This window comes from Desmodus rotundus, chromosome 3 (genome assembly GCF_022682495.2).
Source record: "Desmodus rotundus isolate HL8 chromosome 3, HLdesRot8A.1, whole genome shotgun sequence".
Lineage (NCBI taxonomy): Eukaryota > Metazoa > Chordata > Mammalia > Chiroptera > Phyllostomidae > Desmodus > Desmodus rotundus.
Genome location: NC_071389.1, coordinates 20,480,448 through 20,505,571, shown reverse-complemented (window position 1 = coordinate 20,505,571; position 25,124 = coordinate 20,480,448). Strand labels below are relative to the sequence as shown.

At 42.7% G+C, this 25,124-nt stretch overlaps 1 protein-coding gene across 3 annotated transcripts; it reads left to right on the top strand.

Annotated features, from left to right (window-relative positions):
- The first annotated feature begins 3,061 nt into the window (after positions 1 to 3,061).
- RNF19B (ring finger protein 19B) lies at positions 3,062 to 23,578 on the top strand. Of its 3 annotated transcripts, none has more exons than XM_024554534.4 (9): positions 3,063 to 3,828; positions 12,652 to 12,857; positions 14,455 to 14,596; positions 16,008 to 16,170; positions 16,587 to 16,701; positions 17,917 to 18,057; positions 18,960 to 19,167; positions 21,853 to 21,984; positions 22,757 to 23,578. In XM_024554534.4, the coding sequence occupies exons 1-9, from the start codon at positions 3,191 to 3,193 to the stop codon at positions 23,214 to 23,216; spliced, it is 2,205 nt and encodes a 734-aa protein (XP_024410302.3). In that variant the 5' UTR covers positions 3,063 to 3,190; the 3' UTR covers positions 23,217 to 23,578. The 3 variants fall into 3 exon arrangements, with proteins under 3 accessions (XP_045046733.2, XP_024410302.3, XP_024410301.3); XM_024554533.4 differs by having other exon boundaries at positions 14,452 to 14,596; XM_045190798.3 differs by lacking the exon at positions 21,853 to 21,984 and having other exon boundaries at positions 3,062 to 3,828; positions 14,452 to 14,596.
- The last annotated feature ends 1,546 nt before the right edge of the window (positions 23,579 to 25,124 follow it).

Genomic DNA, 25,124 nt, shown 5'->3' with positions numbered 1-25,124 from the left:
AGATTTCCCCTTGTCTGCCACATTTACTTTATGTTATGATGCTAAGGTGATGCTTCCTTCCTTTGAGTGGGTTTTTCTATCTGAATTCCTTTAAGCAGGGAAGGGGGAGGGTCCAAGGTTTTTCTGAATCTTTTGTTTCTTAATAATCAGCTTAAAATCAATATCCCAAAGGGTATATTTTGGTCCCCTTCACTAGTCCATGTCTGGGCTTCTTTTCCTTGTATCCAATGGAGCCATAATAGAGAACCACTCTATTCTCTCTTCTCTTGTGCATCCTTCCAGACATTCTCTCCTCCTGTCATACCCAGATGTTCACATTTCTTCAGACTGATCCTCTGCTTATACCCCCTTTGTCTTCCCTCCAGACTCCCTCAGTTTGGAATAACTTGTCCGCTCTTACTCGTCCTTCGAAGAGCTCTTCCTCACGAAAGCCATCCCTGACCACCCCAAGCAAGGCTTGCCATGCCCTCCTCTGGCCTGTCACAGTTTTTTGTACATGTCCCCATCACCTAGTATCTCAATGACCTGCTTTCTTGCCCATAAGCTATGTTTTTATCCCCATGACCCCACTGCCTGGCAAAGGGCCTAGCACAAAATATAATAAATGTTTACTGAGTGAGTGAACAGATGAGTAAGAGTCATTCTCTCTTTCTCTCTCTCCTGCCATTTCCCTGAGTCACTACTTGGTTTCTATCAGGTGGACACACAGAAGAAAAACTAGGAGAACTGCTTTAGTCCCTTGATTCAAGGGTGATGGATTCAGGAGAGAAAAAAAAAAAAAGAACAGTAGAAATGCGGGCATTGCAAAGTCCAGTGGCATTTATCAGAGGTCAGTTTTCTTCCAAAGCACTGACGGTGGCAGCTTTGAGCTGAGCAGAGTTTGTTTGGGAGCCAGAGCCAAAGCTAACACTTAGTATGTTGAGCTTTTCAGCAAGTTAGCACTCTGACAGCTATTCCTGTCAGCTGCCCAGGAAAAGCATCTAAAAGCCATCTGGGTCTGCCTAGAGTCAGGGGGTCCCTATGTCCTTTGGCACAATCTGATCCAAGTAACAACGCAGACTTCTCCCCTACTCTTCATCCCCACCACAAGCACACACCTCCTCGAAGGCCCTTCAGTTGAAGATTGGGCACTAAGAACAGAGTCAAAATGGCTACAGGGAACTTGGGCCTACGTAACAAGTTCTGGCCAATAGTCTGTGAGTAGAAGTAACACATCGTTTCCATGCTGAAGTACTTAATTGCTGGTGCACAACTCTCCAGCTCTCTTTCCACTATTGAGCCAGTCCTGAAAGTCTCATGCTGAGGTGGTGGAGCTGGGGATGGAAGTGGTTTGGATCTCTGAGTCACCCAGTGGAGTGGAGGAGAGCTATCCTGGAAAGTGCCTGAACCCACAGCAGACTTTGTGTGAGTGGGCAAAAATATACCATTGTTGTCTTAACCCATTGGGATTTGGGGTTGCTCATTACTACCGCAGAGCCTAGCCTACTCTGAGCAACGTATAGAAATTCATTGTTTTAGCCGTCCAACATCACACCTCCTCCCTCCTTGAGGAGAAATATTCCTTCTAACATAAATCTCTTTGGTATTGCCAAAATCAGTGGTCCCTTCTTTGTTTTGATCTTTCTGGATTTCTCAGCAGCTTTTGTCACAACTGACAACTCCAACCCTGGAAACATTTTTTCTTGGTGTCTATGGCATCATACCTGCTTGGTTTTTTTCCTATTTCACAGACTCTGCTTCTTAGTTTCTTTTGCTGCCTCTTCTGTTTCAGCTTAAAATGCCTAAGTTTTTCAGGGTTTATTCCTAGGGACCTTTAAAAAGTTATTTTAACTTATTGGTGACAGAGAGAGAGATCAACTTGTTCCACTTACTTATGCATTCATTGGTTGATTCTTGTATGTGCCCTGACCAGGGATAGAACCTGCAACCTTGGCGTATCAGGACGTCGCGCTAACCAACTGAACTAACCTCCCAGGGCCCTAAGGGACCTTTCTCGTGGTTTTAAATAGCACCCATGAAAAAGACAGCTGGTTACCTTCCAATATTCATTCTACTATTCTTTATTCATAACAAAGCTCCTATTTTTAGGGGCACATTGTGCCCAGTTAAAAGACTACATTTCCCAGTATGGCCATGTGACTGTGTTTTCTTAAAAGGAAAAAGGTGGACCTTTCTTTCCTTTTTCCTCCATATTGTCTGGAATGTGAACTATAGAGGTAACCTTAAGGTTGGAAACCAAGTGCTGAGGATGCCTACCTTTGGACTTATTTTTCATGAAGAGAGATATAAAGTCTATCGTAAGTTTTGTTTTTTTTTTTCTTTAGTTGCTTGTTTGCCTCCCATTTGGAAGCTGGAGTCCAGATCCTCCCACAGCCAGAAGAGTAGGGAACCAGCAGAAGAAATGCACTTCCAGACCACCCCCCCAAAAAAAATGCTGAGCCTCCTCCCACAAATTCTAAATAACCAAGCTACCAGGAAGATAGAATGGGAGGTGGACCTAGGAATAAAGTTTATTAGCTCACAGAAAGCATTAAATGCTAGAATAAGGAATTTGTACTTTATTCTGCACATCCCTTGCAAGTAGGGAGACCCTGTCCGTCTTATCTAGTATTGCCTCTGCCTTGTAGATGCTCAGCGAATGACTGTATTTTTAAATAATGGTGTTTGTTTAATAAACAACAACAAAAGAAATGTTGGAAGGCAGACCAGTTGGGAATCACCATTTGATCTATGCTCGCCCGCTTTTTACAGATGAAATTACTGAAGCATCAGTGGCTGGCAGTGGCATTCAGACTACCCGCGAGGCGGGGTGATCTGGGCAGGGGTGAGGGAACTGGAGGGAGAAGGCCAAGAAAAGCCATCGGGTACGGATCTCCTCAAGATGGCTGCCCTGGAACCACGTGACCGGGAGGCGGTGAAGCTCCGCCCCGGCACGCCCGGCTCCTCCCCATTTGACCGCGCCCAGCGCCCCTCCGCCCTCGCGGTGCGGTTTGTGAGGTGTCTCAGCACAGCGCCTGCGCAGTGGGCAGCGGCGCGAGGGGCGGAGGCTTTATAACTGCTAGGTTGACGCTGCTCGGTTTCTATCTTGGGGAGGGCGGCGGCGGCGGCGGCCGGGGCTCCGGCAGAGGGGGCGCTGAGGTGGGAGCTGTGGCGGCGCTGGGCGCCGCTCGCCCCTCGGCCTCTGGGGGCCATGGGCTCCGAGAAGGACTCCGAGTCGCCGCGCTCCACATCCCTACACGCGGCTGCGCCGGACCCCAAGTGCCGCAGCGGCGGCCGGCGCCGGCGCCTCACCTTCCACAGCGTCTTCTCTGCCTCGGCCCGTGGCCGCCGTGCGCGGGCCAAGCCGCAGGCCGAGCCGCCGCCCCCGGCCGCTCCGCCGCCGCCGCCCGCCCCGGTCCCGGCCGCGGCCCAGGCCCCCCTGCCCGAGGCGCTGCCCGCCGAGCCGGCCGCCGAGGCCGAGGAGGAGGCCGAGGCGGCGGCCGCGGGGCCGGGGTTCGAAGATGAGGAGGCGGCGGAGGGCGGCAGCCCGGGCCCAGAGGAGGTGGAGTGTCCGCTGTGCCTGGTGCGGCTGCCGCCCGAGCGGGCCCCGCGCCTGCTCAGCTGCCCGCACCGCTCGTGCAGGGACTGTCTCCGCCACTACCTGCGCCTGGAGATCAGCGAGAGCCGGGTGCCCATCAGCTGCCCCGAGTGCAGCGAGCGACTCAACCCGCACGACATCCGCCTGCTGCTCGCGGACCCACCGCTCATGCACAAGTACGAGGAGTTCATGCTGCGCCGCTACCTGGCTTCGGACCCCGACTGCCGCTGGTGCCCGGCCCCGGACTGCGGGTGAGGCGGGGGCGTGGCCGCCGGGGGCGGCCGGCTGCGGCCGGGGGGACCCGGGCGGGTGCCTGGACGCTGGACCCGCCTGTGACCGGCCCCTAGAGGTGGCCCTCGGCGCAGCGGTGTGTGTGTGTGTGTGTGTGTGTGTGTGTGTGTGTGTGTGTGTGTGTGTCCGTGTCCGTGTCCAGACGTGGACGGAGAGGGGAGGGACGAGCCGCGGGGGGGAGAGGGAGAGGGAGGCGGCGGCTGCGGCGGGTCGGTACCTGGTAACCCTCCGGAAGCCCGGCCGAGTGCTGTGGACGCTCCCAGCACCCCACCCCTGCCCGAGAGCCTGAGGTGGAGGCTGAGAAGTGGTTGAGGGAGAGAGCCATCCATCAAGCCAGGAGGCAGGGCAGCTTTTTGTCGGGTAAATGCTCCCCTGTCCACAGGCAAGGAGTGTCTCTCAATGAGAGGATATGTGGCAGAAGACGAACTGAGAATATGCTTTGGAGGGGTGTGTCCGTCTGGCCAGGGCCAGACTGAGTAGCATTGCGGGGGAAGGTGTGTTCGTCCTGACCACTCCTGGTGAAAGTTGGGACGGAGGTGAGGAGAATGGCTACGGGCAAAGGACAGCTCGCTGGCAGAGCTCTGGGGGCACCGTGGGCATTGTGTGTCCTCTGTGCCAAGCTCTTGGGGGGCCCGCCGTGGTCCTTGCACTGCTGCCTTGGGCAGGGTGAGGAGTGGGCCCTTTGTCTGTCCGAGGAGCAAAGGGTCACTCCGAAGAAGGATGCCTAGAGGACTGGTACGTTCGGAGAAAATGTGTCTCCCAGCCCCTCTGATCTTGAGTTTTGATGATGGTCTTTTTAATGCGCCATTTATGTTAAATTTTTAAGGTCAGTGAGAAAATGTGCTGTGACTACAGAGACATAAATACGACCAGATTTAGCTGTCTGGCCATTCAGTAGAGAACCCCCCTTTTTAAAATTTGATTGTTTCACTGTCAGCACCTCCCATGAACGGATGCATGCAGCAAAGGAGGGGCTCCTCTAAGTGGTTGGGAGTCAGGCTGTGCCCTTACCTGCAGATCATCTTATTCTTGTGGGCCATGTTTGGGGGACAAAAAGATGCTAGGGACTCTTCGCAGGGGGTAACGTAATGCTAGTAAAAAGCTTCAAGATCTTTGCTTCAAAGGAGTTAAGAAGGGCTTTTAATTGTAGCCTGTATATCAAGGCTGTTTTAAGATTTCCACGATGCTGCTGTGTGTCTCGTTCAAAAGAAGCCGACATAGACTGTCTAGGGGAGTAAGAAGAGTAAGCTGCTTCTGTTTATCTCTTCTGCCAAACTTGTTTAGAGATGGGTGTGTTATTTAACCTAACTCAGATGGGGTTTCTGAATTACTTTGAAGTGTTGTTGTCAAAGGAACTGCGTTTATCTATGGTACATCACTTTCACTTTCAGTTAATAAGTATCAGAAAGAACCACACAGGCTCTATAGAAGTTTTTGCCTATATCTGGTGATCCAGCGGGCCTTAAGAGGTTAATTGATATGGTATTCACATTTTTACAGGCACTATTGATCTGTTTTCTGAACCAAAGGAATTTAAGTGAACACCGTTAATTTTGGAATGGTATATATATTAACTCTGTTTTTGAGATGTGAGAGTTTCCTTAAATTTTAACTGAGAAATGTGGGACCACTGATTTTCTTTCTGGAAAAGCTCCCTTTTGGTTTTTTATTCCTCTGAAGTCAATCTCTGACTTTGCTCACATCAGTAAAAAGGGGCAGGAGTTAATTTACAATCTTGATGACAACTCCAAACCATCACTGATTTGGGAGTTATTAAAGAATTAGGCTATTTTCTATTTTAGCCAAGTATTGCATCAGTTATCATCCAGAGGGTTTTTTTTTCCAGGTAGTTAAAAGAATTATAGCAATCTTATATATAATTTTTTTAATGTGTTATCTGTGGGTTTAAAGAAAGTGAAGTCTGGGGAAAGAAAGCAAGCTGGCATCTGAGTATCCATGTGCCAGGCATACATAATTTAATTTGATCCTTGCAACATGGTAAGATAAATTTGATCTAGTTTTACAGATTAGGGAACCAAAGTTTAAATAAATTGAGTGACTTGTTCAGAGTCATGTAACTAGTGGAAACACTGGTCTAAACTCCAACCAAGTTCAGTATTCTTTCCTCTCAACCTCTGTTTTAAAAAGCATGGGCTTGTCAGCATTATTGGGGATGCTGCTGTCTGTGCAACATTGAGAGAGCCAAGTGTGCTAGAATTCATTTTCTTTTCTGATTCTTATTGTTAACAGCCTCTTACCTACTTTATTTTTTCTTATCTGAAATAGGTCTAATCCTTTCCTGACCTGAGAGGCTTAATTAATGTTTGCAAAGTGTTTTGAGATCTTCAGTTGAAGGTGTTAGATAAATAAACAGAGAGTAACTTTAAAATTCTGCCACCTCCCAAACAGGTGTCTGAGTTCCCTAGGGATTTGGCCAATGGTTTTGTCTCTTTCTAATGCCAGGAAAAAAATAGCTTGTTTTGTTTTGTTTTAATCAAACTGGCCTGCTCTTCTGGGTATGGTAAAAGTCATGGATGAGCACTAGAGCAGAAGCCTATGCCCCAATCATCTCTTCTTCTCCTACGTGACCATATTTACTATCCAGGGATCAAGTTCCTACCAGCCAAATTTATCAAGTCTTTCCTTTGCTCTCTGTGTGTCTGTATGTGTATTTGGCAGGGTGAAGGGAGTATGTAAGTGATCCTACTGAGTTCTGATCACCAGTTTTACTGTGATTACTCATGATAATGGAAACACTATATATTAAATGATTCATTAAAAAATTTCTTATTTATTGATTTTTTTTAGAAAGAAAGGGAGAGGGGAGAGAAACAGAAACATCTGTTTGTTCTACCCATCCACGCATTCATGGGTTGATTCTTGTGTGTGCGCTCAAACTCCTAACCTAGGTGTATCAGAATGTTGCTCCAGCCAACTGAGCTACCCGGCCAGGACAAGATTCATTATTTGTTTACGAAATACTTGGAGAGCAGAGCAAAGAGTTTTGAGTTTTTCTTTTCCCATACTTGAAACCATTTTATTTTACTTGTAAATAAGGGAACCAATTTTAGGAGGGAAACATTCATATTACTTAATATTCGGTATAATACCACCAAGTATAATCTTTAAAACATACTTTTAAATGAGATAAAATTAACTCAAAATAGAGATAACTGACATTTTTATAGTTCTGTATAATTTTCAGACTCCAGCCTCATTCAGAAACCATTTCATTTTAGTTTCGTACAGGTAGGTGGTGGTAAACTCATTTTGTAAGGGAGAGACCAGTGCAGAGAAGTTTGTGTGGAACCCAGTGTATCTGTTAGCCCTTGGAATTTCTGCTTAAATATGAGGTGTTTTCAGAAGCCCACAACTCATGTAAACATTTAATGTTTTCCTCTCAAGTGCCCTGTTGTCGATCTTTAAACCCTTTCAGAATCTCTAGGAGACTGAGGGGTGAGCAAAGGAGACAACAGGGCAGATCTTCCCTACAAATGACTAGGAGGTAAGGCTGTCTTGAGCTAAATTCTTTGTACAAGTCCACCACTGCAGCCTCTCATTGGAGAGTCCCCCTGCAGAGTGCCCCCTCCCACCTGACTACAGCAGGAAGTATCATTATTGGCCTTCCTGGGCAATTGAACTGGACCATCCCATAAACAGGAAGCTTCTGCTTGTCTCTAGCATATTTATGATGGAAGAGCAAGCTCCCTGAGCAAGACAAATCTTTCCGTGAAGAAGGAGTTTTCCTCTCTGAAGCCTTCCTGGAACTCTTAATTTATACCATACCTTCTATATCAAAGCTCTTCACTCTATCTCCTCCCCCTTCCCCTCCATCTACATCATCCTCCAGCCCAATGCATCTTTCTCATATTTGCCAAAGTATTCATTCTAAAGTGGAACATTTTATATTACTCCTCTGCTTAAAACTATTCATACCTGACCTATAAAATGACTTCTTTTTTTAATTTTTAGAGTTTACCTTTTTATTTTTAAGAGATAGAAACATCAATTTGTTGTTCCACTTATTTATGCATTCATTGGTTGTTTCTTGGATGTACCCTGACCAGGGATAGAACTCACAACCTTGGAGCATCAAGACAGTGCTCCAACCAACTGAGCTGCCAGGCCAGGGCAAGACGATTTCTTATGTCTTTAATAACTTAGTATTTATATGATATCCTTATAATTTAAGCCCCTTTACAGTGTCCAATAATCTTTTGATCTTACTTTCTACTTTTCATATATATGAATGTTTTCCAAGGTACCTATTTTATAGGTATTTATAGAAAGAGAAATGTTTTGTGATTGTATAAGATTGGGAAATACTGGATTGAACAAAATAAAGCAAATTTACTTCTGAGCTTTCATTAGCTTCTTAGACCCTTTAGACATGCTGATATGCACTGTAAATCTTGTTAATGCTAATAATGCAGTGAATCTTCAATCTGGTATAATCTTCCCAAACTTAGATCACCGGGAAACATGTTGTATATTCTATGGCATCTTTAAGGCGTAGCTGAAACTTTCCCTATTTGCAGTTTTGCAAACTCCTTTAACAGTTATTCTGGCCTGCCTTCTGTCAGTGTCCTTTTTTTTTTTTTTGAGGGAGAGATAAACATCAATTTGTTGTTCTACTTATGCATTCTTTGGTTGCTTCTTGTAGTGCCCTGACCAGGGACCAAACCCACAATCTTGGCATATTCGACAATGCTCTAACCAACTGAGCTTCCTGGCCAGGGCTTTGTTAGTGACCTTATTTAACAATAAGTCTTCATCTCTGAGTAGGTAGAGCTGCTCTAGACTAGGATATCTATAGTCCAACTCTTTCTACAACACTGTGAACAGACTCTTTCAATTAGCTCCCAGAAGAATAGAATGAATAGTTGAATTTTGATAAGGATAAAGAATACAAACAGCACAGTTTTGGGAGGAGAAAAGATAACAAGAGGGTTGGTGATTATTCAACAGACCTTAGGTGAGTACTGGGTATTACAAAAAGTACTTAAACGTGGGTCTCTTAACAGGGAGTTTGACCTGGTAGAGGAGATAGGTAGGTAGGTAGGTAGGTAGGTAGGTAATTATAAATGCAGTGTAACAGATACTAAAGAAAATACAAATCCTCTTAGAGGATAGAAGAAAGGTTTTGCAAGGTGGTGTCAAGAAGGACTTCATAGAGGCAGAAACATTTGATGAGGGCCTTGAAAAATATGAGTAGAAATTCATATCAGGCAAACAAGGAAGTGAGTAGACAAACAAGGATCTTAAATAAAAATGTTATGAGCAAATGCATGGAGGTATAAAAAGAAAAGCTGATGTCTTGAGTCTAGTTTTCTTAGCTTCTGAATGTGCAGTATAGGAAGCATGATCTGGCAGTGACTAGAGATCAGTCTGAAAAGGTAGACTGGATCCAGTTGATAGGCCAGTCTTATGCCATGCAAAGATTTTTAGGTTTGAAGGACTTCTTTCTTTTGGTTGAAGGATTTTAAGCAAAAGAGTAACATGATAGATCACCTTTTAGAATGGAATTTGGAGTGGAGTGGGGAATAAGGAGACCAGATAGTAGTTTCTTCAGGAGGTGACATGGGTTTGAACAAGGGCAGGAAAAAAAGATAGAAAGGCTACAGGTCATTGTGACAACTGGGCCCATGTCTACCACCCTTTTATGTGCTCAGGGTTGATTTCTGAATGAAGTAACATGGCCTGGAGCTGGGAAGTATAGACATAATATAGGAATACATTTCTTTAACTACCAGGGCCTGTCGGAACATAATCAAATTCATACTAAAGGGATTTCCCCCCCAGGGCTGAAGTTAGATAATGCTGTGGTCTAGCCTGTCACACATTATGATGTTTTTGAAGACAAGGAAATTAACAAAATTAGTAAAAGTTGTATGAACTTCAAGGGGGAAAAGTATGCATCTATATTCTTAGCAACATGGAATTTCCTGCACCTTCTATTTAGCTTCTAATTAAGCAAACCTGAATGCTTAGCTAAGCTAAGAGAGCAGGGTAGAGGAGAGGTTCCAATGTGAGACAAGAGGCAGAAGACACAAGATTGTCCGGGCAGATTTGGTCTCTCAGGGATGAGGTTTTTCTCAACCACGTGGGGAATGAGATCACCCTATTTATTCTTTTTAAAGATTTTATTTATTTTTTGGAGAAGAGGGGAGGGAAAAAGAGAGGGAGAGAAACATTGATGTGCGAGACAAACATTGATTGGTTGCCTCTTGCATGCCCCTGACTGAGGACCTAGCCTGCAACCCAGGCATGTGCCCTGACAAGGGCGGGTGGTGCTCAGTCCACTGAGCCACACCAGCCAGGCCACATTGCCCTATTTAGAACTTAGAAGTTTACCCCTAAAGTGGTCTAACACAAAATTTTAGGATTAAGTTATAATACCTGACATAGTAAATATAGTAATATAGTAAACCAGTTGGTGCATGAATAATTTTAAAAGATTGCTTTAGGGCAAAGTAATGGCTCAGGAGAAGAGCTAGAATGCCCTGGAGACAAGTGAAAAAACATAAGTGGGAGAAGGTCTCAATCATTCATTCAACACAGGTATTTTAAATGTAAACTAGCATGCCAGACCCTGGAGATTAAAAAATGGATACTTTTCCTTGAGTGTAGTCTGGTTAGTGTAATATGCATATAAACAAATGATTATTACTATATAATGTGATAAGTATTAAAAAGTAGTATGTAAGTATTTTAAGTATTATAAATTGTGCACAGGCATGAAATAGGTGATCCGTTGCCTGGAGAGGTTAAGTAGATTTTATAGGGATGATGACATTTGAGCTGGTTGTTACATGGATAAATATTCACCAGGACAAGAAGTAAGGAAAGAACATTTCTAGGCAAAAGGAATAGAGTATGCAAAGGCCAGGAAGTAGGACAAAAAAATATGTGCTGTCATTTTTATACCACTCCTGTCAGAGCAAGACCTCAAATGCAGTTTCAGAACATATTTAGTAACACTTGAAAGTGGCAAGCACCTATACATCCATTTTCGGGATAGAAGCTAAGGTTTGGAGGTTTTAATTAGCACAGTGTCATGCAGTGTGAGTCAGGGGCCAGAAGCCCAGACCAGGCGCTGGAAAACAGGAATGCCAGGTCTTGTGCCCTGAGTAATTTTGTGTCGTGGTAATAGATTGCTTTGGGCTCCTGAGTATTTGGGGTTATTTTACTTCCTTTAACCAAATTCCACACCCAAAATTGACATTACCAATTCTATCACATGTTCTTATTTTTAAAGAAGGAGGGTTGAGGGAATCTGTTAATAAATATTTATTCCTACAACATAAGGTAACAATGGATCATGAAATGTTCAAGGCTTACTGATTAGCAGTCTATCTAATTTGTATCATCAGAAGTTGACTTAATATTTTTCTGAGATCATCCAGTAGCTTTCCCATTTAACACACAATAGCAAGCATTTCACATTCTTCAGGAGAAATGTTGTTTATCTTTGTCGTTATTTTGCAGCTAGATTTGCTCAGAACTCCTACAGGATATGAATCATTTGCATTCATACATTGATCTATTCTAACTTTGCTTTTCCTGAGAAGAGTTTTAATAGAGCATATATTATATAACAGATGGTACCTTGTCAATATTTTCAGATTCATTCTCAAACCAACTTGCAGAATCTGTGATAAACCTGAGAACTTGAGATGTTCTTGTGAACATCTAATGTACATTCAAATAAACAGCAAACATAGGATAAATCCAAGAAAACCTTATTTGGCTATTGCAGGAGAGTGTGGAATAGGGGACAACAAAACCCAGAGTGTAACACCTAACCCTGTAATCACTGACCTGTCTGAAAATTGTGTGAAATTTCATAACTGCTGTCTTCCCTTTTTTCTTTGTTTCTTTAAATTACTTTAATTTTTTTATTTTAAACAAGTGTCCACTTGTTAGTGTAATCTGAGCACTTAGTTGACATATTTAGAATTAGTCAGAAAGGCTAATAGTTGTAAATATATGAGATTGTGGGAGAGTAATTCTTGGTAAATAAACATGAATTATAAGAGCCATTTGATGCTGGTGCTGATAGATTCTGAATTGCCCTTCTTTACTGAGAATATGGGTCAGAAGAGAGGGGAGGAGATGTGGCCTTAATTCTATATTAATTAATGAGGTAGAAGAGTGGTATTCTTGGAATCTGGAGCCTGTCAAGAAAGAAGATATTTCAAGGTAAAGATTTGAATTGAGAGATAGAAGGAGAAAGGGAAAAAGGAGGAAAAAAGCAATTGTTTTTGAGGCTGTGATCAGACCAGCTTCACTGTGGAACTTAAAAATGAAAAAGTAGTTTCTTGCTTTAGTTTTTGCTCTAGTTCTTTATTTTACAAATGTTCTGTCCCTTAATGTAAACAAATTCTAATCTCTCTAAATATAGCAAACCATCAAAAGGAAATCAGTTTGTACCTTGTTATTTATGAAACTTGCTGTGGCAAACTGCTTCTAAAGCAGCTTAAACTATGACTGAATACATGCTAGAAATTCAGGCTAGATGTGGTATTTCCCCCTATTTTTTCAGGAAATAAATGATTTGTGATTTTAGAATGTCAAGAAGAAATTCATTGTCTCACACAGAATATGTTTGACAGTTTGTTAGGCACACTTGTGCGTGTGTGTTGTGTTCTTTTCTCTACATCGTATGTGGTGGTCGGGAGTGCCAAACAGTGTAACCCCGCTGGAACTGGTGAATGTCTGTCCGTCTGTCTTGGTTAAACCATTCTTACCGTACTAATATTGCTTTCTGTTTCCTTACCCAGGTATGCTGTTATTGCCTATGGCTGTGCGAGCTGCCCAAAGCTGACCTGTGAGAGGGAAGGCTGCCAGACTGAGTTCTGCTACCACTGCAAGCAAATATGGCATCCAAATCAGACATGCGATATGGCCCGTCAGCAGAGGGCGCAGACTTTGCGAGTACGGACCAAGCACACTTCAGGTCTCAGTTATGGGCAAGAATCTGGACCAGGTATAAATTGGCACTGTTTTCATTTAACTCTTTATTTTATACTTCATTACATGAGCCCAAAGCTGGAAGGGATTACATTACTGTACAACCAAGTATTTCTTGGGATCAGAGATTGGAAACTATTTGGCAGTACTGCCAATATTATCATTGATATATATAGATTCCTTCTCTGACCATTATATATTATCCAACTCCAGTAAAATCAGAATACAAGAAATTGCATTTTCTAGTTTCTTTCTTTCTTTTCTTTATTGAGTTTCGAGAGAGGGGGAGAAACATAGATTTGTTGTTCCACTTACTTGTGCATTCATTGGTTGCTTGGTTGTTCTCTTTTATGTGCCCTGAGCAGAGATCAAACCTACAACCTTGGCATATTGGGACAACACTCTAACCAACTGAGCTATCTGGCCAGTGCTAAATTCTCTCATTTCTACCTTCTTAGTAATATGTCTCAGGCTGGCAAGCAGTCGGGTCCTTCTGCTAAGGGTTTTTTAAAAAATTTACTTGTGAGCAGAAAGACATTTAATTAGTGTCTTAACCTGTATTGTTTATCTACTATCTTTAGGTGCATTATCACTTTTGGAAATAGAGTACAAATTTAAGGAAAGGAAATATTAATGTGGATTAATGATTAACCTTAAAAGTAGGAATAGCACACATTCAGTTCCAATCTTTACGAGTCAGAGAAAACGTATTTTAAAATGTCAGTGGGTTTATTACCTTTTATAAATGTACTTATTTCACTGATATGATTTGGGAGAAGCTGGTAGGAAAGATTTTATCATTCACTTTTTTCCTGGCACAGCATAATCTCCTAAAATTGCTATTTAATAGTTCCTAGTTTACTGTGAAGATTACCAGGTGTATGCTACATATTGTACCCAATCGTTTGTAGGTTTTGAATTTGAAAGAATCTTGGGGAGGGACTGGGTTTGCAGTAGAGCATGTCACAATGGTACTTGCTGAGCCTGAGAAATGAATTTCTTGAACTAAATTTTCTCAAAACTTAAAGCCAATTCCAGTCTGCAGACTGTTCTTCCTGCTGGACTATGCTTTTATTTATTTATTTATTTATTTATTTATTTAGATTTTATTTATTTATTTTTAGAGAGGGGAAGGGAGGGAGAAAGATATGGAGAGAAACATCAGTATGTGATTGCTTCTCATGTGCCCCCTACTGGGGACCTGGCCCGCAACCCTTTAGTTCAGACACCGGTGCTCAATCCACTGAGCCACACTAATCAGGGCTGGACTGTGTTTTTAATTCTACCAGCCTATTGGCTGGTGAAATTCCATTATTCTTGGAACCATCTTTCTCTAGGGAAGCCTTCTTGCTCAGAGTATGATTCACGTGGTGTGTACATTGTGAGTTTTTGAGATAGGCAGCTCAATCTATACAAGCAGGACTCATTTTATGAATTTTCCTGAGGTCTAGACACAGCCAGCCTTCCAGGGAAGTGGGTTGCACAATTTGGAATTCTCAGTCAAAAGTTCTTTACTGCCTCTTTATTTTTTATACGTACTTCTAGGAATAATAAAGTCTAAGTAGGTATACTGGAATTCTTTTTCTGCTTATTCTTCCTTCCCCTCTTAGCAGATGACATCAAGCCATGCCCACGATGCAGTGCTTACATTATCAAGATGAATGATGGAAGCTGTAATCATATGACCTGTGCAGTGTGTGGCTGTGAGTTCTGTTGGCTTTGTATGAAAGAGATCTCAGACTTGCATTACCTCAGGTGAGTTGGAAAAAGTGTCCATTGCTCTTACAGTCCTGTTCTCTTATTGATTTGGGGGAAAGGATATCAAAGAGACATAGTTGTCTGTCCTGTCATTATAGGATGAGGAAACTATAAAAAAGTTTCTCTGAAGCACCCTTCCGATCACGGTATTTTTCCAGCTCAGCATTTTCTAGGGACTGTTTCCATGACCTTGCAGATAAGAGTTCAGTTTCCCTAGCTTGGCTTATAAGGCTTTCCACAGCCTGGCCCTGATCTACTTTTCTTACTTTTTCCATTTTGCTTTCGTACATGCTATATTCCAAATACATAATCTAGGCTTGCTGTTCCCTGGGTCTCTTCTGTGCTATCTTACCCCCCTTCATGCTTGTTCACAAGTTCTTCACTTTGCCTGGAATGATTTCTAATCACCTCATCCTCCCAGCAACCCCATTTAACTCAGCCTGTTCAGTTCTTACCCACCCTTCAAGGGCCACTTCAATGCTATTTCATCTGTTATGCCTTCCCTAGTCTTTTCTGCCGCATTCTTCTCCATTGACATTGCTTAAATGCTTCTTTATAAATGTGATCATTTTACTTCATGTACATGTCTAATTTTGCTAAACTGTGTAAGTTTCTTAAAGTTAGAATTACTTTTTCAAGTTCCTTACATATAGTAGGTTTCCAAAGAATTTATTCAGTGAATATTAAAATATTGTCCTGAAGGAATTAATATTTACAAATTTAATATTCGTTGTGTGGATAAAACACTTTAATTTCCAATTTAACAAACATTGAGTACTTACAGTCTACCAATTAATTGGGGCACAAGTGTGCATAAGCCATGATCCCTACTTTAAACATTGCTTATCCCATCTGGTGAGGGGACAGGACAAAGAGAGTGAGCAAAATGGTTGGACTCAAAAGGGCTGAGTGTAAAAGTAGCCAAACTAAGAGTATGAAACTGACATAAAGGCTGAGTCAAGCCTTTTATATCGTTTTCCAGGAACATGGTTTGCGGTATCTATTGGATGTGGTAGGACATATGCCAAGAAAACTGCAAATCAGAGTGTTCATCAGCTGCAAAGCACAATGTAGTTGGATGAGATGTCAAGTCTGCAAGCTGTGCAGGGTCCCAAGTAGTATCAGTCAAGGAAGCTAGATCAGTGTTGGTGGACTAGGGAGAACATAGTTCAGCAGAAAAGAATAGAAAAAAGGTTTCAAGTCTTTACAAAAAAAAAGAAAGACCCCAGAGCTCCAGTAGTCTGGCATTGGCCTTTGCTCCCCTTGTGTAACATATTCATTTCCTGTAACTTCTTGTAACTGTTAACCACTCCTTATTGAAAAGAAGGCTCTTGCTCTTATCAAGCTCTCTGTTGACAAAGCTGCTCTTATTTGTAATATTGACATTAACTTCATGTTTCCTCTGCAGCCCCTCTGGCTGCACATTCTGGGGCAAGAAGCCTTGGAGCCGTAAGAAGAAAATTCTTTGGCAGCTGGGCACATTGATTGGCGCCCCAGTGGGGATTTCCCTCATCGCTGGCATTGCCATTCCTGCCATGGTCATCGGCATTCCTGTTTATGTTGGCAGGAAGGTAAGATACTGAATTCTGTGCGTGTTCCATTTTCAGGTTGCTTGGTAAAGGTTTGAAGGAAATGGGGAGGAGCTTATGTTTCTGAGCTGCCTGAAAACCAGCTGGTTGTTGGATAAAAATAACCTTAATTTCTTAAATGGATTTTCATAAACCCCCAAGAGATCTGAAAGTTATTAACATCCTGGACTTGGTTTGTCTCAGTCAGTAACTTAAAAGGTGAAATGCTTACTTTACCTTCCTGAGTTATTTTGTCTCTTCTTGGTTTAACTTTCTCTGTATTAGTTTAGATCATCCTGGTCTGATGAGGTTAAAATTTAAGGAAGATGCTTTTTGGGGGTGGAGGATATGTTTTACTCTGTTGGCAAAAAAATTGATGTTCTAACCTGCTGGCCGGGATTTTTTTTTCTTATTTATAGATTCATAGCAGGTATGAAGGAAGGAAAACCTCCAAACATAAGAGGAATTTGGCTATCACAGGAGGAGTGACTCTGTCGGTCATTGCATCCCCAGTTATTGCTGCAGTTAGTGTTGGTAAGAAGCTGGCCAGGACCACGACTTCATTCCTGCCTTGCTCCCCGTTTCCTCCCCTCCCCTCCACAGCTGGCTTTCTGATTAGCGCTTAGCCAGCTGGCCAGATGTTTCATCCTGGAAACCCCTACATTTTATACCAAACCTACCTGGAGAGTTAACTCTATTAGGTACTATTATTATTATTATCAACTGCACTAAATTATCAGTTAGGGAATCTTTCAGAGAAGGTTAAATTAAAGAATATTACTTAAGACCTAGTTTTTCACCTTTTTTCTTTTTCTCCACGTGCAGTGGAACCCACAAAACAAAATTATTTTTATTTTGATTTGCTTAGTGCATCCCACTATTTTGGGGAAGCATGAGGATTTGTTTCAGAATAATAGTACTATAATATTTATTGAGGCTTTCCATGTGCCAGGTGCAGTTCTGCATGTTTCTTATGCATTAATTTATTTAATGTTCGCAACAGCACTATTGTAACAGAAAGATGTAGTAATTTGCCCAAAGTCACTTAGCTGGGACATGAATCAAGGCAAGCTGACCTAGAGCCTGTGCTCTTAACAACGACGCCGTTCTACCTCATGTAGAATAAGATTTTGGAATCAACACTCTGGGGGGATCCTAACCACAGGAGTCATTTAATGTTTGGCTATTGATTTGTTTTTGGATTAGCACTTCAGCAATGAATAGAAGGGAAAAGAATTAAAGTAACATATATATACTAGACACTATATATCACAGATGGCAAGCACAAGGCCCGTGAGCCAAATCTAGCCTTCCACCTTGTTTTATCTGGCCCAGCACCTTGTTTCTGCCTGGCCGCAGTGCTGAGCTCCTTGCCCCTACTTAAAGAGTAGTTACATTTATACAGTCTTAAAATTACATTCAGCCCTTTGAAGGCAATTGTGAGGCTCATGTGACCCCCAGTGAAAACGAGTTTGACACCCCTGGTATATATGTTCTCTTTTGATCATTGACAACTCTGGGAAGGTATACCCAAGGTCATATGGTTAGTAAGTTGGAGCCAAGATTCTAATACAAGCCTTTCTAAGGCCAGTGGTCACTCTGTTAGGACTGGTCTTCCTCTTTGGGATAGCCATCTTCTGCCTTTCCTTGGCCCTTTATAAAGTGGTTTGTCTGTGCTCAGGCTGGGAAAGAAATTCAGGGCAGTTGCAGCCTGATGGCCTGCTGACATATTTCCTTCTTTCCCCCCAGGTATTGGTGTCCCCATTATGCTGGCTTATGTCTATGGGGTTGTGCCCATTTCTCTCTGTCGTGGAGGTGGCTGCGGAGTTAGCACAGCCAATGGAAAGGGAGTGAAAATTGAGTTTGATGAAGATGATGGCCCAATCACAGGTAAAAGGAGGTTTTTAATTTCCTTTTGAGTTTATGAAACACAAGATAAAAATCAGTAAAATTTAGCACATTTTACAGAGAGATTGCCATTGGATTACTTTGGATAATGAGCTTTGTAGGGGGTAAAGTATTTTTAGCTTTTCATTTCTTTGTTCCAGAGTTATTAGGTTAATTCCTCTGGTACCTGCCTCTGTGTGGCAGGTACAAACTCGTAGGATTCCAAGTATGCTGGTAATAGTAGTGATTATAATAAAGTCAAATCTGCACAGTACTTTATAATTTTCCGAGGACTTTACACAGTCATTATCTCACTTGGTCTTTTCATAACAGCTCTCTGAAGAGGAAGGGTGAGAGTTATCACTATTCCCCATTTAATGGGAACTTCTTTAAGCTTTTGTCTGAACATCTGTGAAATGGGTTTAAGAGCTTCTGCAGAGCTAAGACTAGAACAAGTCTTCTGACTTCTACTTAAATGTTGTTTCCACTTTATTTTATTAACTCATCTGGGGCACAGAGATCTCCAAAGGTTTTTCAAGCTTCCTACTAGGTTCAGCACATATTATGAAATCTTCGTGTTTGATTAGATGGTATCTATGGTAAATTGGAAAGAATAGTGGACTTGGAATCAGAATATTTGTGTTTGTGTGACTAGCCATGATTTGGACAAGTCATTTAGTTCTAAGCTTTTGTGTCCTCATCTAAAATTGGAAAGATTACAGTACAAATAAATGTATGGTAAAACCCCTGATGTGTGGTGGCTGTGCATAGTAGCTGTTCGTTAACTGAATAGATGACTGTTTTTCTACATGAATATTTTCCACTCAGAAGAGTCATTGCAGGAAAATGCCAGACTGTTTTGATGCTGTGCTCTCTTGAATTGAGATGTTTGGTTCCATTCCCAGTGGCAGATGCCTGGCGAGCCCTCAAGAATCCCAGCATTGGAGAAAGTAGCATTGAAGGTCTGACTAGTGTCTTAAGCACCAGTGGAAGCCCTACAGATGGACTCAGTGTTATGCAGGGTCCATACAGCGAAACAGCCAGCTTTGCAGCCCTCTCTGGGGGCACGCTGAGTGGTGGCATTCTTTCCAGTGGCAAGGGAAAATACAGCAGGTAAGCAAATAGATCATTATTGAAAGAACCAGTTGGAATTATAACATATAATACCCATATGAACCATTTCTCTGTGCCAGGCATGTCCTACCTATCATTTCATTTTGATTTAACCATCAGTGAGTCGTTGTTTGTTTTGGGTTTGGTTTTTTTTTGAAGATTTTATTTATTTTTAGAGAGAGGGGGAGGGAGGGAGAGAAACATTGATCAGTTGCCTCTCACACACTCCCAGCCAGGGACCTGGCCCCACAACCCAAGCATGTGCCCTGACCAGAAATCAAATTGTCAACCTCTCCACTTGGAGGATGACACCCAACCCACTGAGCCACACCAGTTAGGGCTTCAGTAGTTTGGGGTTTTTTTCCTACTTGTACAATTTGAAAACAGGCTCAGAAAGGTTAAGTGTTCTTTACACTGTTCCACATAAAGGATAATGTTTAGATCCTCCCTCTACTATATTAGGCTGCTTGCTTCAGAAAGGGAAAGCACGTATTTTTATAGGATTTCAAAGGCTGTGCTCTCCATTAGGCTTGTCACTGGCTTTCAGTTGAACAGCATTTATGCTGTATCTTGTTGGCTTATCAGTGCTGTCATCTTCATTAGCTTCCTATTCCCATTTGGTAGAAAAGGAAAATCAATTCCGTGAACTTGTGTTGAGAATATGTAAAGCTTTATTACTAAAGAGGTTGTGACTGACTTGGTCATTTCACCAGTTAGACAAATGAGAACATACTCAGAGGAACTTAACAGATGTTGCATGAGAAGCAGTTAGTTTAATGCACTAGAGACAGAGGCCCGAGAAGAGTTGGGGGGCGCAATACAAGTTAGGGAAGTAGGGGAGGTAGGTGGTTGCCTTCAGATACCTGAAGGGTCTTGAACTGGAAAAAAGAATTGAGTTTTGCCAAGAGGTAGATTAAGATGACTTGGCATAAGCTAGAGGGAAACTTATTTTGATTCATTATAGAGAATATAGGGAAAATCTATGTAAAAGTCCAAAGAAGGAATGTATTATCTTAGTAAATATTCAGCTACCTATCCTTGAAAGTGTTTAAAGTGAGACCAGATGGCCATTTGGCTATTAGGAGTCAATCAACAGATGGCAGTTAGACTGGATCCCACACCTGAGTGCTTGTCAGTCACCTGGGAGCCTCTTAAAAATAGATTTCAGGGCCCTATCCCAGGATTAGTAAATTAGAATCTCTGGGAGTGGGATTTAGGGATCTGTATTTTGAAAAGGCTTCCCAAATGATTCTGTCATAGTGCAAGAACGAGCACCTGGGAACCACTTAAGTAAATGGTCTTTATGAAAGGCCTCTTCCAGTTCTGAGAGTGATCCTGTGGGGGAGCTGAGACTAGAACCCCGGTCTCTGACGTGATACACTTTCCCATTGCACTGCCTCATTTTCCTGGGCCATGGCACATTCTCGAAAGGCATCTGAAGCTGGAGCAGCACAGCAAAGGTACAGGTGGCAGGCTGGAGGTTGTTTGAATGTGCAGCTGGAGGTTGCTGCTGACCTGTCTGCATCTCATGACTGGGTGTTTATTAGGGGATCCCACCCCCACATTCTGGAGAATTCACTGCTGTGCTTTTTTAAAACCAACACTCCTGTAAATAAGCAGACAGACATAATTGGAGACTGACTTGCTGAAACTGCAGTTTAGCCAGTCCAGCTGTTCCAGTTCTGTGGAAGCCTTCTGTAGGCTTGCTTCTGAATGGAAATTCCTTTTATAGGAAGTGAATGAGTCAGATGGGTTTGACTGTGAAACCCATTATGAGGAAATATTTAAGTGTACAACAAAATGGTGTTAGAGCCAAGAAAGGAAATAGTTACAGGTTCTTAGCTCTGAGACACCGTTGGAAAAGTTTGCTGCTCTTACAGGAGATTGGTTTCTGTATGTCCTTCAGTCTCATAGCTGGGAGGTAATTTGATTTCTACATGTTTTGAGTTCCTAGTATGTGCAAGTCATGGAGGGTAGAGTGAATGAGATGTCTTTCCTTTTTTGGAGCCAGATGAATAGAAGAGAGATGTGTACATTGATTAATAAATAAATAGGTGCTGTGGGAGCACTTAGGAAGTGACTGGTGTGCTGGAGGATTGAGGGGAAGTGATAATTTCTTTGTTAAGGACTGAGTAGAGTTTGTCATCTAGAGAAAGGAAACTTCTAGAGAGTGGGAATACCATATCCAAAGTCATGGAGGTATAAAATGTGTTTAGGTGTGTAAAGGAAAGAAAAATTGAGAGTGATTATGATTTAGGACCTATGGTGAGAGAGGAACTGGAGAGTGCGCTTGGAGGCAGATCAGGAAGACCTTAAATGCCAATTGTCAATAGGGAGCCAAGAGAGGAGTGTTAGAGTGATCACATCGTTGTTCACGTTGGCACTGATCTGGAAGTGCTTTAACTTGGACTTAGGGCTACTGCGGAGAGAGCCCAGTTGTGGTTATCCAGTCAGGAGATCTAGAGAGTCTGAAGTTAAGCAGTTACAGTGGGGATAGAAAGGAGGGGACGATTTCATTAAATACTTAAGAGAGAAAATGTGTGGGCATCTACTTGAGCTATTTGACAATTGGAGATCAGATCAATTCAGTTTGCAAGGGAATAATGGAAGAGATTTGTGCCAGGAAGCAGACTGCCTCGGAATACCCAGGTCTCATATTAACTTGAACGTCCCCTCTTTACACAGGTTAGAAGTCCAAGCCGATGTCCAAAAGGAAATTTTCCCCAAAGACACAGCCAGTCTTGGTGCAATTAGTGACAACGCAAGTACTCGCGCTATGGCCGGTTCCATAATCAGTTCCTACAACCCGCAGGACAGGTATGTGACCAGTCAGATGCCCAGGAGAGGTTGCATTTTTGGTCAGGTACTAGACCTTCAGAAACGCAATGCCTTCTATGAGAGCTGTGCGTACCGTCTAGTGGGATACGTAGCGTGAGTACCCTGTGACTTCACTGAGCAAGTCCTTGGCAGCTCTTGATTGATTCTTTTTGTTAGCACTTGATTTTTAGAGGAGTTTTTCTTTCTTCCTTTTCTTTTTCCTTTTTTTTTTCCCTTGGCTTTTGCAACAGTAATTATTTACATGGAACTTTGAGAGCTTTGGTATTCATTGATATCTGTGGATCTATGGCTTCTGCTCTCATGTTGCCCTTTGCTTGGTGTGGCTCCTGTACCTTATTTCTCTTTATTTTTGAGAACTAGTGTTATCTGGTATGGTGTGAGTGCAGCACTTCCTCCTGGAGAGTTCCTGGTTTCTTCTAATTGTGGCACAGCAGTAAAAAGCTATGAATCTTCTTTCACTTTCATAGGGTAAGATAGTGTGAGGCCCTGACACTTAGTTGAATTTTGGAAGCTCTTTTTTAGTTTAAAGAAATCGACAGAGGTATGCGTGTATGTTTAAATGAACAAAAAGGATCTAATTGTTCTCCATCCTATGTAAGTGTTAGGTTAAATTTTTATTTTCACTAAAAATGAGCTCTAGTCTATTTACCTATGTTTTGGGGCTTTCTAATCCTAAACCCACAAACTGCTTTTACCAACAGGTATAGCATGGCCCATGCATAACTCAGCATAGTGGATTTTGTCTCCACAGAGAATGCAACAATATGGAAATCCAAGTGGACATTGAAGCCAAACCAAGCCACTATCAGCTGGTGAGTGGAAGCAGCACAGAGGACTCGCTCCATGTTCATGCTCAGATGGCAGAGAATGAAGAGGAAAGTGGGGGTGGCAGCAGTGGCAGCAATGAAGAGGATCCCCCCTGCAAACACCAAAGCTGTGAACAGAAAGACTGCCTGGCCAGCAAACCTTGGGACATCAGCCTGGCCCAGCCCGAGAGCATCCGCAGTGACCTAGAGAGCTCAGATACACAGTCAGATGATGTGCCAGACATCACTTCAGATGAGTGTGGCTCCCCGCACTCCCATACTGCAGCCTGCCCCTCGACTCCCAGAGCCCAAGGTGCGCCGAGCCCAAGTGCCCATATGAACCTCTCTGCCCCAGCCGAGGGGAAGACTGTCTTGAATCCAGAAGGTGCAGAAGCCAGAGTATGAAGGGGAATGAATGCTCCTGTTCTGAGAAGCACACTTGTTGTAACTGCATCTTTTGGAATCTTTTTTTTGTGGGGGTGGGAGTGGAGATTTATGTATTTTACTTCGAAGATTCTCTGGTCACAGGTTTCCCCGGGGAAACTCTAAGAAATTTGCAATTTCTTACAGATAAAACATGGGAAATTTTGCCCTTAGTCCCACACCCCATCCTCCTCCCCCCTTTTTTAAGTTTTAATTTATTGGTTAAACTGATGGTGGCAATCCGTGAGGTGTGTCAAAGAGTGTACAGATGTATGTGTGTATATTGTATGTATGCTAACATTGCCGAAGGACACATTTTAATAAAGACTTCTGTTGTAATTCAACTCATGTCATTTTCCTTGGCTTGGGTAGTCCTGCAGAGCCAAGGGTTTGAAACAGACCGCTATGTCCTTAACAGTCTGTAGATCTGAGGTTCCTATTCCCAGGGAAGAAGGGTTGTATTCTGATCTGACTGCAGTGGAGCCATCTATAAACCAGGGATTTCTAGCGTAACAGGAAGTAAAGCCGGGCTTGTTTTGGACTGTAGTCCAACTGAAGAATTAGCTGAGTCAGCCAAATAGAGAAGCTATAGATTAAAATGGACCTTGTTTGCCCTCTAGAGGCAGCTGTGCAGTTTTCCTGTTAAAAGTTTTATTTAACCGTTTCTGTATTATAGTCACTTCTAGAAATGTGTTCCCAGAGGAGGGAAGGAAGGGGTGGCAGTTCAGTGGCTCTTCAGAGTGGTCCCAGTGAATGCTGCAGGATTGTAAATTGGGGAACATAGTATTCTTACTGGAGGAAGAAAGGTACTGATTCTGCATAACCCAATCACTAAGCAATAACCTGGGTGTTTGGTATGCTCTCAGGTACATATTCCCTGTTCAAAAAGGTTTTCTCAGTTTTGCCTGTTTAAGAGTGACTAAGGAATCTGACTAAAATTTGTAATGAAAAGAGAGAAAAGAAATGCAGTTAAAACCTCAACATACTTAATTTTATCTGATCTTACAAATTTGTCAGAATTGAGCTGAATTAGTACTACTTGGGATTTTGGCTCTGTCTAGAATAAGTCTAAAAATGAATGCTCATACATAGTGTATCAGAAAAAGTAAAAAATTTATGAGACATCATGTAAGATTTCAAATCTGGCGGTAACTCACTTTGAAACTGGGTGAGTTAGTGACTCTCCTGCCACCTGATTTCTCCAGCTCAGACAGTATCTAAGAAGCTTCCAGTGCCAAATGTCTCTGTCACCTTAGCCCTGGGCCCAGAGGCAGCATTGAAAACATCCTTTCCCTGAGGACCAGATGGCTTTCTGTATCCTTTCACAGGTGCACCTGTTCTTTGTCTTCTTGGCCTGTGCTTTTCTACAATGAGGATGATGAGTCTGGACAACAGCAGACTTGGAAGATTCTTATCTCTTGGGCACTGCAGCCAGACTTAGCACATTTCCCTGCACCTGGGACAGGAAATGCTGTTAGTGGACTCTGGGTGTCTGGAAAAAGGCATCCTCGAGGGTGTCCATGTGTGAAAAGGGAGCCTGTTGGGAAAAGGAGCAGACAGTCCAGTAATCTCTGAACTGTAAATGATCAACTCTAGACCTGTAATTCTCTTGAAACCTCAAGAGAGCAATTAACTTGGACAAAATCAAGGAAGAGGGTTAAGGGACAGGAGTTTGCAGCCAAACCTGTATTCTTCCATCCAAGTACTAACCAGGCCCGACCCTGCTTATCTTCTGAGATCAGAGGAGAGTAGGCGCATTCAGGGTGGTATGGCCGTAGACCAAACCTGTATTCTTATCTAGGCTCTACTTCATAGTGCTGTGAGACTTGGGCACCTTATTCTGAGTCTGTTTTCACTTAGCTGAAGTGGGGATGATAATCCTAATTATGG